Below are 13,296 nucleotides of genomic sequence, written 5' to 3' on the forward strand. Positions count from 1 at the left end.
GCACGTACGCAGCACAGAAGAACTGCTGCAAGATCAGTGCAGAAAACACTGTTGAAACTTATTTGTTTCAAGTTATGGTCTGCCCTGACCTTGAACACTGTGGCGTTTGTCTTTATCTGCTTTCTAGAAAAACAGGACGTTCATGAATTCCTGCTGGATAACCTGAACAATGGTGGGATCTTGGAGCTGATGATGAGATATCTGAAAGTCATCAGCCAAAAGTTCCTAGTGAAGTGGCCTCCTGGCTTGTGTGAGGTGGTCCTTAGTATCTACAATAGCTGGAGAAAGCATAGTAGTAGTCTTCCCAATCCATTACTGAGGGACTCGAGTAATCAGCATATCAAGGTAATGAAACACTTTTCCTTAGACTTCGATTTGCTGCTGTGTTGCTCTCTGTGTACCAAAAGCACCGAACTGAAATCCAGCAATCAGACGCAGGGTTTGCTTAGCTGTGTCTGGGGAGCTGCTTGTCTTAGCTGTTGCATCTTTCGTAAGCTGTGGTGTACTGCAGCTGGCGTACTGTTTGCTCCTGAACATAGCTGGGTGATGCTATATGCAAGTATACCCTGCGTGTGTGTGTATATATATATACACACACATGCATATAGACCTAATATAAATACTATAGACGTAAATATATTTTACTCCTTTACTCTGTTGTTGCTCTTTCTTTTTCTTCCCTCCCTTTGCTTCCGATATGACACAAAGTTTTGTTTTGTCATCAGGTGAGTAGAGAGGCTGCTCTGTTCACACTGGCTGATTGAGGGTCAGCATTTCTGCTCTAAATAGAGTAAATACAGTTTAGTTTTAAAATAACCTGCGATTTGCAGTAAAAACAAACAAACAAACAAACCCCAAATAAAAAACAACCCCACCCCCCCAGCATCACCATTTTATTACCTTTATAAATCTGTAGATTTCACAAATGCAAATAGAAAAAATGGTAAGTTCATTAAATTAATGTTAAACCGGCTTAGTGACACAAGATAATACTTCTTGAATTACAAAACCAGGACGGATATTTCTTGTCCCCTGAGCCTGCCTATGCTGTCTTTTCAATGTTAGCAACGCGTATTCATTTGGAAAGTTATTTGCCTTTGGTATGACCGCAGTTTGAAATTTTTTTTTTTTTTTCAGATCAACAGTGTTTCTCCTTTTTTGCAAAACCCAAATGAATTCTGAAAGCTATGTTCCGTTGACTTGGTTTACAAAACAAACAGAAGTATTGCCATGTAGTGGATGTTAAATTTTTTTATACATCCTGTGACTTCTGTATTTCTGTATATTTTTTCATATATACATACCCTTTTTTAAGCAAATGTAAATGTATAAATGTATTCCCTTGGTTCTCATGACTGCATAACTGCTTGCTTGTATGTAAAATCTAAAAAGTCAAGACTTTGTAGCTATACTATTGAAAATCACTGTCCTCGTGCTTGTCTATTCTTTTTCATCCTTGCATTTATTTTAAACTTGATCTGCAAGCTATCCTGAGTGTAATAAATTCGGGTTTTTGAAATTGTAAAGGGCTATTCTGGTAACACGTATGGACTTTTGAACCTTTTCACAAGCACCTGTTTTTTATAGCTAGACCTGTAGCCCTTATTCCTATGAATTGAATCAGAAAATAGTATACTCTTCACTGCACAAAACTACCTGGCAGAGATCCATGGTGATGTGATTTCTAGTATACTCCTGAACTTCCTCCAGCCAGCACTAAGAGGCTGCTAAGACTAGAGTACATCGTCTCATGGAGATAAATACTGAAAAAATTACAGGATATAGACTTTTTATTTCTCAAATATCAGTACTTCTGCTATATTCTGGAAACATGTTTTTAGCATGATTTAGCAATTTAATATAGTTTTATTTCAGCCAGATACAAACAGATATTTTTCTAACATCAAGCAATGCTGTTCTGACTACCTTCTTTTATGAGCTGAGATTTTTATTTTTTTTTTTTAATGCTTCTTCTAAGTATTATTTTGTTTTGTACCTGCTGATTTGTAAATGCTATTATACACCTTTAGACAGAGGAAGAAGTAGTTATAGCTTGGGAACAGAAATCCCAAGAGGACAAGTTGAAGGTTTTCTTTGAAGTAAATTGCAAATTTAGTGGTGGTTTTTTTATTCTTCTTTTAATGTATTTCTTCCTGTATGCTCTTTTTTGATATCTCCGTGCTTTCTCTGAAGGATATGATGTTGATGAGCCTTTCTTGCATGGAACTGCAATTAGATCAGTGGCTGCTGACGAAAGGCAAGAGCTCTACAGGTGAGAACTGGGTATTACTTTCTTCAGACTCTGAAAACACTCAAGGTGTATGAAGAAGTGTTTCCAGGAATTCATTGGATTTGGGAGCTATTTTTTCTTAATATCTTTCAGATCTGTATTTTATTGGTCTATCAATTGTTTGCCTTAAAGTAGATCGGTACTTCTGAAATACTAGTATGTGGGACTGTTTTCATGGGGTGCTAGTAACTTTATGATAAAATGTAACTAATTGATTTGCAGTTTCTCCACGAAATTGCCCTGCTGCCTCTGTGAATGGAAAGTTTGGTCCTGACTTCCCAGGAACTCATTTCTTGGGAGACCTGTTGCAGCTGTCATTTGCATCCTCACAGCGAGATTTATTTGAGGAAGGCTGGATGGAGTTCGTCACTCGGGTGTATTGGCTGAAAGCTCGATTTCTAGCACTGCAGGTTTGTTTTACTTTTGATTTAACAAATAAAACTTTTCCCAAATTAAAATCGATGTCGTTCAGAGATGCTACAGCTGATTCGGGAATCTCAGCGCATTTAAGTACACGGATAAAATCGGCTCAAAACATAGTGATTTAATTTTACTTTTTAATATAATTAACTGTCCCTAAGGGTAGAGGTGGGAATTAAGTAGGAGGTCTCACATGCTAAGCTAATAGTCAGATATGTTTGATATGTAAGTCTTTGTTTAAATTAGCTCATGTTCAGCTTAAAAAAGTATATTTGGACCACAGTTATTTGGAGTAGCATTGTGTAGCTGCAGAACATGGATTTTTTGGGACCTGGACTAGTGGATGCTACCAAAGTCCCAGGCAGTCCAAACCGGAGCTTTCAACTGAAGCAGACTGTATGTTTAATTACTCTCCGCTCTGCTTTTTCAAGGTAGCATGATTCTTCTTTTGGAGACATTTAATTTCATATGCAGATTTTGAAGCAGAAGGTTTTAAACCTATCGCTAAGGGAATAATTTGAAATAAATGTTACTTGATCCCAGACTTTTTTTTTTCCCTCCAAGCGTTGCTTCTTCAGGACATCGAAGAGTGTGTTTATGTATCAATTATGTTTAAGTCAATTGTCAACTAATAGTGTGAGTCAGTTTCATAAGCGTGAACTAACCAGCTCCTTCCATTTTTATTTTTTGCATCAAGGATTCCTTTCTGATAAACTCGAGGAAAAATGAGAGTTCCTATACGGCTACTGCCGTGTTTTCTTTAGATATACAGAGTTATATTTTGCCTGTGCAGCTTGCATTCCTCTCCTGACCACTCAACTTCAGTATCTGCTTCAGTTGGACAGAGCAAGTAGAATGCATTCACTTTGCAGGATATAAGAATGTTTCTTGACTCGATGTTTTTATTTGCATGAATGGAAGAGTTATTTCTACTGTTTTACTTTTCCATGTTTTTAAAGGAAAGGGATTTTAGCAACCCAAATTAATCTTTCAAATTTATGCGAGCTGAATTCTATTTCTCTGATTTGTTTTACCTGTTATTAAAGTCACTGGTAAAAGATACTGCTTTTTTTTTTTTTTTTTTTTTTTAAATTTGAGATTGTCAGTTGGATTTATTTGTTATTTGGGAGGATGTGCAGTAATCGCACTGTCAGTGCCTGCATTGAATGTAAACATTTTCTACACGCTTTAGAAACCCTTGCTGCAGACAGAACTCTAGGGTTGGTTGTTTGTTTTCCTCTGTACTGTTTCCGTAGGGAGACATGGAACAGGCACTTGAAAACTATGATATCTGCACTGAAATGCTACAGAGCTCCACTACAATGCAAGCTAAAGCTGGCAATGAATGCAGCATCGTAATACGGTTACCTAATCTACATGTTGATTCTGTTGTTTCTTTAGAAGAGGTAAGAGTTAATTTGCAGGGGTATACTCCCCACTCCATGCCTCCGAGTTTCAGAGGTCGTCTATGAATTAGCTCTTTTGTGGTGGAAGTTTACTGTATCTGTCCTAGAATTTTTCTAAGAGTGAACGGACAGGTTCATAGTTTAATGATGATGTCAAGGCCATCATCTCCTTTTCAAAAAGTCACCTTTTGCATCTGTTGGTCCTGTACAACTTAAGATTGCTTTTATGCAAAATTAGAGCAGTTGCATGTAGAACAGTAGATTATTAGATCAGTGGTTTATTTTCTGTTCTTAAACATAAATTTCACCTTTGCTTAAATGAGCTCTTAACTTCAGCAGCCTGTTTTCCACATAACAATTTGCGTACACTTTTAAGCAAAGGGATGTCCATCTTCTGTTCTTTCTATTGCTGTTTTGGGGGATGAACTCCAACACAGGAGATGCCATCTTCACTTTCAAGTCCATCTGATGGACGTATCCCTGCAGTGTAGAAATGTGTGATTTTGGGATTTGAGGAAAAAAAAGGGTTAAAATCATTATAGCACTAAAGTCATATATAATAATTAAAAATCTGTGGAATGGGTGAAGTGTTACCTAGTAGGTGTTTTCTTCCTGGTTTATATTCCTGGATGTAGCTGTAGAGTTCACAGAGCTTTACAGCTAAACTGCTGGGAGAAACGTCAATAGTCAAATGTATGTGAAGACGAAATGAAAGCTGGGTTGTGCCATCTGTGGTGTTTGCAGATTGAAAAGAACCTAAAATCTCTGGAGAGATGCCAGTCTTTGGAAGAGATCCAGCGACTGTATGAGGCAGGGGATTATAATGCAGTGGTGCATCTGCTTCGTCCAACATTATGCTTTAATGGCTACGGCAGAGCAAAACATCTGGAATTTGTAACATCCATACCAGAGAGACCAGCACAGCTGCTTCTCCTACAGGTTTGTTTTGTTTCTTAAAAAAAAAATCTTTTTTAGTAAGGGAGTAAGACTTATTCCTGAAAACAGGATGAAAGGATTTCTAGAGTGGGTGTTAATGGTTAGCAGATCTTATTTACAAAGCAAAATGTGGAACCAAATCTGTAAATGGTCTGAATAGCATAGCTTTGTCGACATCATTAGCAATGTGTCAGCTTTTGCTATCTGAGAGTGTGGCTAAAGATGCAAGATGTCTGAGGACTACATGAAATGGCCAGAAAAACTGTAAATTCAAATAAACGTGAATCATTTGCAGAGACATCTTATGGATGGATTCATGCTATCTGCATTTGCTGTGAATACTTCCTGCTTTTGCTGATGTTGACTATATGATGATTTACAGCCATTCTGAAACTTAAAAGTTACGTAGCATACGAATGATTTTTATGATGTAGTGTATCTATCCTGCATGAATGACAAACCGTTGATATTAACGTTATATATATAACCATCCAGTATAATTGCTATAGATTTAGTCCATTTGACACTATGAAAATAAGTGTACAAATGAGCTCAGCTATAGGAACAATTTGAGCCTATCGTGTTCTCTGGAAAAAAAAAAAAAAGCTGCACAAAAAAGACTGATGCTCTTGTAACTGGCCTGAACCGAATCTTACAGCCTCCATGCCATCTTGTGACCCAAACTTGGCAGAGCAGAAAGAAGCAGGAGGATGTTGCTACAGTGCTGGCCTTATAGTTGCTGTTTTGTTATTTATGAAGTAATAAAACGGTAGCACAAGATCATGAAGATCCAAACCCTTTTTCTGTAGGGCCTCTATTCAACTGCATATCGTTGGAATTTTAGACCTACAGCCATCCCTTTCCTGAATGTTTTTTTTTCTCGCATCTCTTAGTAAAGCAGAAAGATTCAGTGATGATTTCTTTGAAACTTAGATCCTACTTGTATATTTGTCTACCAGGGTCCAGGCACCTGCTTATTGTCCTTTTTTAATGTCATATTTAAAGATGTTCTGTTATCGTTTCATTAAAGTAACCACATTAACTGTATATAGTGTATTGCTTTGCCCTGCTGTGCATTCATGGTTTAAAATAAACCCTTCATCCTTACAATAGATTTTTTTCATATTTGCATTCCCTAGGACTCCCTGCTCAAACTGAAAGATTACAAGCAATGCTTTGAACACTCAGAAGTTGCCTTGAATGAAGCAATTCAGCAGATGCTTAATGTGACAGCAGCCTCTGCTAAAGAAGAGTGGGTTGCTACGGTAACACAACTGCTCACAGGAATAGATACTTCATTGTCGTCAGTCAGCAGCATACTGAAAGACTCCTCTGTAACACCAAGCCTCATTCGATTAACAAACAACCTGATTCAGGTAACCTGTTCACTTGCACTAGGAAAGAGGTATTGTGTGCTACAGACCTTCAGGCATGATACAGCTGCTGTCTGAATTGCCACCCACTCGCAGTGACGTTTTGGGTTACATTTTTGTTGGGGGAAGGTCAGGGAAGATGAGCATTACCTTCATAGTCTTCATTTGCATTTCAGTATGTTAGAGATGCACTGAGCACACCTGGGCTAGAATCAGTAACAGCAGGTACCTTCAAACACCAAGCTGCCTAAACTAATCAAAGAGTGGTAGTAAGATAACCCAAGGAGCAACACTATTTTCTTACGCTGTTTGAAACGGTGATAATGCAAAGACTGAATGAGTTGGCTGGGTGCGGTTTGTAAGTTGTGGCACTGATCTTGGCTATATGTGCTTTGGGCTAGAAGACAAGATTCCATAAGCCTTACGAACGTGGTAGAGTTGCTTGCAAGTGCTGGCCAAGCTAAGGATTTTTCCGGTAAAAACAGAGAGCGTGATGAGAAGAGGGTAGGAAAAAGTGATGTGTGGACTGTTTCTAGCATTACGAATACAGCTAATTTTAGCCTTTTAAAGAAGGTACTTTCAAACCTTAAAACTACTGAATGAATGTTTTTCGGTCCAGGTAACAAAGGGCAGACTCTCAGTTCTGTTAAGAAGCTAGTCTAGTTAATGTCAAAATTCAGTGTGCTTGCAACTCTCAAATCTCCATTTACTTCAGTAAAAGCCAAGGACCTTCACCACTCACAAAATCATACTCTCATTGTGTAAAGTTGTATGTGTGTCACTACGTTATGGAATGTAATGGAGTTCTGGAGAACGGAGTACTCATTGTAATATCCTAAGTGGTTTCTGTAGTAATAATAAATATGATGCTTTATCTACATAAATACCAATAGAATAACTGTTGTACACGTGAAAGAATATGAGAAAAGCGTAGGACTTCAGAAATTTCTGGCACTGTGGCAATAAAATGGGCAGTTGTCTATGAGAAATGCTAGGACAACAGTTCCGTGACACAGCATTGTTTTACTCACAGTTTATTCAGTTACATCATTTATGTAGCATCTGTTAATGGTTCTAGTTGGTCTTCAACAGTTGTTGTAAGAGCTGGTAAAGAATTCAGAAATTCTTCTAAGTTCCTCTTCCTTGTTGGGTTGTAGATAACTTTCTTGTACAGTAATGAGGCCTACGAACACTAAGAATTTATGCTGCGCATTTGCTTACTTTGAGTTGTTTGTATATGGTATTAACAGAGAGATAACTAGTTGGAAAATGACGATGCAAGAGAAATGTCAGGGTAGGTGAAATGATCTTCTGCCCTTCCCCAAACCAGTTGATCTTATTTGTAGGACTTTTACTGCCACCCCTTGTGAGAAGCTGAGACTCGGCTTTAGATTATTTCCTTGGGATAAAATGCATTACCAACTCTGGGTTGTTTGAAAGGATTCACACCTGACTTATTTTGTATCACTTTGTCTGTATAACGTCTGTTTCTTTATTAGATCATAGACTGCAGCATGGCAGTCCAGGAAGAACCAAAAGAACCATACGTTTCCTCAGTGCTTCCATGGATTATCCTGCACAGGATCATCCAGCATGAGGAAGATGCTTTTCGATCCCTTTGCTGCCAGCAGCAGCAGCAGCAGAACCAAGGAGAAGAAGGTGAGTTAATTATTGACTTTTACATATGGAGCTGAGCTCCTTACCATCTAGCTCTGGAATATAAATAAGAAAATACTTGTTTGTTATCATATCTGGCTGGCTGAAGGTGATAGAGCAGTATGCAAACATCACTTTCTTACCACTGAGGAAACTTCGTTTTGCCAGACGAAGCATTGGCTAGTTGGATTTAACTCAGTTCTGTGCGACTTAAATATTTACCAACTTCTTTCTTCCAGTGAGTCCTGATACCCCTATGTTGCCTTCTTCACTCATGCTGCTGAACACTGCTCATGAGTATTTGGGAAGAAGATCCTGGTGTTGCAATTCAGATGGCGCTCTTCTCAAGTTCTATGTAAGTGTTAGCGTTGTAAAATAGTATCGGTTGGAAGGGACCTCTGAAAGTCATCTGGCCCACCCCCATCAGGGAACAGCTTCAGAGTTATATTAGATTGTTTATTGCCTTCTCTTCATGTTAAAAATATGCTTTTAAATCCACTTTCTTTCTTCTCCCAGACAAACACATGAATGTTTCAGTCAGTTTAATATGAATAGCAAAGGCTTGTTATTTCAGATCCCTGTCCATCGGTATGCTTTCTAAACAGGACTTTTTGTCAGACAAGAGATGCCTTTGGAGAACCAACTCTGTACTATAAAAACATCTTAAATGGGAATTAGTGCATGGTCTACCTTGCCCTGAAAGAGAAAGCACCGGAGAAGCGTTAAGTGGTTATTCTGAGTACTTAGGAGAAACATGGGCCTGTACCAGCCACTGATCATGATAGAAGTTTAGTTGAATGACTTGAATTTTGTGGTGCTTAGCTTTGGAGGATGCATCTTCTACTCTTTCAAAATAAACAGAGGCAATGTTTGAAGCTAATAAAAATTTCTGGCACTTATCAGTATTCATCCAGATGACTGGTAATATGGTAATTTGTCATCATTGTATGTTCTTTCCTGTGGTAAAGTCAGAGGTTGTTTGGGTTTTATTTTTTGTAATGAATGTATAAAACTGCTTGCAGCTTGTGACCTGTGGAAAGGGAATACCTGAATACTGAATCTATATCCAGTTTTATCTTCTCCTCCTGTGTCTGGTAGCTCAGCCACACCCCTGCCCTGCTTGCAGCAAAGGTTTACTCTGATTTAAACTCAAAATTTTGTTTTAGATATTCAAATAACATTTTACTCTGTAAAAACTCTTGATTTTCGGCTGTCCTCTGAGAATTAAGAGTAACAATTCTAAATTCACAACTGTTGAAGGTGAACAGTCACCCCAAGTCTACTAGCTAGAGAGAGAGAGAGGAAGGATGAGCAACGTCAGGAAAAATAACAGACAAAACAGGAAAATCTCATCTTTCCTGCTTGTCTCTCAAACGTCTTGCTGGAAGGTGAGCTGTCTGTGTGGATGGAGCGTGCTTCCTGCCTCAGTATTCCAGCACCGACCATGGCTTTTGTGTCCCCCCCCCGTCAGTAAAGGCTTAGGCAGGGCAGAAACGGCCAACTTTGGGCGAGAGGCGTGTGCCCTCTCAGCAGCGCGTTCTGGTGGGTGTGCACTTCAGTCTTCCAGACAGGAAAAAAGGCAAGTGGGCTTCGCAGAGTTTGCTGTAGGAGCAGATAGCTTCCGCACAAGGAGTGTGATGCCAAAAAGTAACCAAACCATAACATGGAGAATGAGCCAGTTAATTCCCCAGAAATGAGCACCAAATACCTCGAGTGGAAAAATGCTGTTAACCTGATGGCCAGTAATGTTGCATAGCTCTCCTTCCTGAGAGAGACCGGTTTTCTTGTATACCATGCCTTTATTTCCTCAGAGTTCAAATATTTGATAAAGATTTTGCAGTTAAGCAGATTTAACACTCATAATGGATGGTATTAGAATTCTACTCAGTTATGCACAGGTGAGACAGACATGACAATGCAAACTGTCACCTGCTGTTAATCAGCCTCAGGTGTATTCAGGTCTACTTTTCTTTTTTCTCCCAGTCCAGTAACACAAGTATAAAAGGGATGTAAATAATGGACTGAAGGAGGAAAGGGAAAGTGAAATACTTAGTGTCATATGTAGCCACTTTAGATGTTTTCTGTTGAACAATGCTGAGTTCGTCACGAATTCATTATAAGGTATAGTACCTCTGAAGAGATGCAAAATTTAGATACTGCTGAAGGTAACCGTCTTGTGCTTTGAAGGATAATCTAATCATTCATATGAAGTAAAAAATGAAGAAAAGACTTTTTTCAAAAGAAAAGACACATAGAAAACATACAGAGTTCATCTATTGAACAAAGATGATGACAATGAAGAGTTACTTCAGTCCTTCCTTCCCTGTGGCTGAAGGCTGTTCTTTGCTCTGTCGGTCAGATGGTGTGTTAGAAGATCTAATATGCTCCAGAAATGGGTGTCTGGGCAGTAATGCTGTGGCATTATTAGATGAAAGGAGGTGCCCACTCATTGTTGACCTTTTTAAGATTATTCCTTGAGGTCTAGTTATACCAGAAAAGAAATTTCCCATAGTTGAAGGAGAATATTTCTATGTGTATTGCTGTTTCCTGACTCTATCCTGAGCTTAGAAACTGAAGTGCAGTCAGCTTTTCACTGTGCTGGCAGCCTGGGATAGCCTGGCTGTTGGCAAAACCCAGGTAATACGGTACGGTGGCATTCACTGGGCAGCGCTCTACAGGGATATTCCGGTGGCACTTCACAAATTCAGCTTGACTTCATTGAGGTTTATTACCTCCAGCCAAGAGAAAATCATGGTTAGTTCTGCATAGAGCTACTCAGGAATCTCTTAATTTCCCTTCTCAGCACTCCCTGGAGCTTATTAGCCACAGCTCAGTGCCAGGCCCCATCTGCCTCTGCATTTGAGCAGCAGTGTGCCCAGGACAGTAATTTAGACAGCTAGGAAGGATGGCGCGGAGAGCCTGCGGGGCTCTGCAGGAGTCGGCTCACCCTGGTACGGCAGGAGCTAACGAACAGTGTTTGAACTGGGCCTGATGCAGTGTAGGACTGTTAGATTATCTCTGCATCCTACTCTCCTCAGTCTCCTTGGTATGAGGAGCATAATGCTGATACACCTGAGTTGCCTCCGCATGGATCCGCCTCGGCTCCAGGGGCTTGTTAGCTCAGGCGCTGCGCTTCATGGAAGTAGACAGCCCGTTTCCAGACTGGAGCTTGCCCTCAGATGCAGTGCTCCTAAGTGATGGATCGAAATTGTGTCTGCGTGGTGTGCCTGTGTCCACAGCCTGGTCTGATAGCATGCCCTGTGAGCCTGGATAAACGGCAGGCAACTGAGAGCTGGGAATGTATTTACAGCTAGATCTTTGCAAATGTCATCAGGTACTTTGAACAAAATCTTCAGTTTTCAGTCACAGAATTGCCCAATTATTAAACTAAGATATAATATGGTATTATTCAGCACAGGTATTTAGTTTTCAGAGACAAGAGGGTGTTGGGAGGGTAAAGAAAGACAAAGATAAAATGGGATTAATTATTTGAAGAGAAAGGCAGCTTCAAGAATGTGAAACAAAAGTGTGCTTTATACACTAGTATTAAATGATCACCTTCTGTAGGTGAACTGTCTGCTCAAGTGCATTGTATTGCTTGTGGCTGAAGGTGCTGTGCAAGAGAAGATGTTAATATGTAGTGAAGTCTTTTAGCAATAGTCAAAGTCTGAATTATTAAGAACAATTCTGGGTTGCTGCTAAGAATGTAAAAGCTGAATAAGAACACAGGAGATTGTTTTGAACACCGTTCAAGTGAGAATTCCCTCACTGGCGTTAGATGCGATTTTGTTTGCAGCAGTAGGAGTATCGTGCTTCTGTTACAGTATCCTGTGATGCTTGCATCTCCCTTTCAACTCATTTATCTACGCTCTTCATGAATTTCAAACGTTGTTCACAAATTCTTACAGGAAAAGTAGCAGAAGGAAGGTGTCTGCTGTGACTCAAAGATGATTGCTGTGACTCAAAATTACACTGAAATGCCTTCTAAGAATTGTCTTTACTCTTATTTTTCAGGGTTTTGGCTCTTAATAAATGGTACCTTGTTCTTAGCACAGATCTTTTAAGCAGAAGAGAATTAACATCTTATAGTTAATCCCAGCACTTACAGACGAGGTTCTTGCATGTCGAATGACAGAATTTTGCCTTGTGGTGATCTGCAGTGTTGTAGTGTCAGGAAAGCCAGTCATGATGAGGAGCTTCTTGTAGCATGCATTGTATGCATAAATAATTGAGTTTACAATCCTAGATGTTGAAAAATGAAAAATGGTGATAAACAGGCAGCTGAAGTACTGTAAAAGTAATACGAAGAGCTTTTACACGAATTGCAAATAGGTGAATGTTTTGCATTTTCAATTTATGACTGCAGAATTTCAGTTGAGGAAACTCCTGAGTCAGGCAGCGTGTTGAGGAATCGGTGTGGCTGGTTTGGAGAAGTCAGATCTTACTAAAATGAATAAATGAAAGTTGATGCTTTCTGTCAGGGGGAATTACTTATCAGTTAATAGAACTCTCCTGGTAGTATACAGCTTCCTAAAACTTGAGAGGCAAATGACAGTGGAGAGCTTGGTGTTTTTCTGTACCCTTCAGTCTCCCAAATGACGATGACAGTAGAAGCGTTTCTCTGCTACCCCCTCAAGTGAGTTTTCTTTAGACATAGCAGGTGCGCTCTGATACCGGGGACACACACATGACATATTGCTGTTGGATGTGTAAGATATTATGAATGTAATTTCTACTTGCACATTTCGTTTTTTAATTTGTATTTCATAGTGGAACATGTTGGAATTGATTCTTAAAGCTCAGTAATTAAGCGTGGGTTTGGTTTGGTTTTGTTTTGAAATAAAGATCCAACATCCCACTACACAGATTGTTCTTGGTGAACGTGTTTCTGTTGAATTTGAAATGTGTTCCTGGGATGTGTTCTTTTTTAGTTTGCTTGTTAAGGAAGCTTAGCGAAAATTTTCAAAGAATTACCTTTTGTCTTTTGGCATTCAGTTGCAGTTTTCTTTAATGAATGTTTTGGAGTAATGCCGTCTTCCAAAACATGCTACGGATGGGTACATTTTCTTGTAATGTTGAACTTAAAGATAGCGACTTGCTACAGTGTTTAGTCATTTGGGATCAATCCAGCAGCTTCCCTTGGTGCATAGCCATCTGTATAATGCTATTCATTCTGTGCAATTCTGTGTCCCTTTTAGCCAGATTTTCATTAGCC

General features: G+C 39.3%; 1 protein-coding gene across 9 annotated transcripts in view; it reads left to right on the forward strand.

The window, feature by feature from the left end:
- Positions 1 to 13,296, forward strand: part of CABIN1 (calcineurin binding protein 1) — a 121,796-nt gene that overhangs the window by 11,155 nt on the left and 97,345 nt on the right. For all 9 annotated transcript variants that reach the window (XM_087768712.1, XM_087768705.1, XM_087768711.1 and 6 more), the window contains 8 exons: positions 128 to 345; positions 2,194 to 2,272; positions 2,513 to 2,700; positions 3,967 to 4,116; positions 4,861 to 5,055; positions 6,192 to 6,428; positions 7,925 to 8,084; positions 8,321 to 8,436. In XM_087768712.1, the coding sequence (XP_087624838.1) occupies positions 128 to 345; positions 2,194 to 2,272; positions 2,513 to 2,700; positions 3,967 to 4,116; positions 4,861 to 5,055; positions 6,192 to 6,428; positions 7,925 to 8,084; positions 8,321 to 8,436 (1,343 nt within the window). The remainder of the gene's footprint in view (positions 1 to 127; positions 346 to 2,193; positions 2,273 to 2,512; positions 2,701 to 3,966; positions 4,117 to 4,860; positions 5,056 to 6,191; positions 6,429 to 7,924; positions 8,085 to 8,320; positions 8,437 to 13,296) is intronic.

Source organism: Nipponia nippon, unplaced genomic scaffold (assembly GCF_047370975.1).
Source record: "Nipponia nippon isolate SJK-2023a ecotype South Korea unplaced genomic scaffold, ASM4737097v1 scaffold_30, whole genome shotgun sequence".
Lineage (NCBI taxonomy): Eukaryota > Metazoa > Chordata > Aves > Pelecaniformes > Threskiornithidae > Nipponia > Nipponia nippon.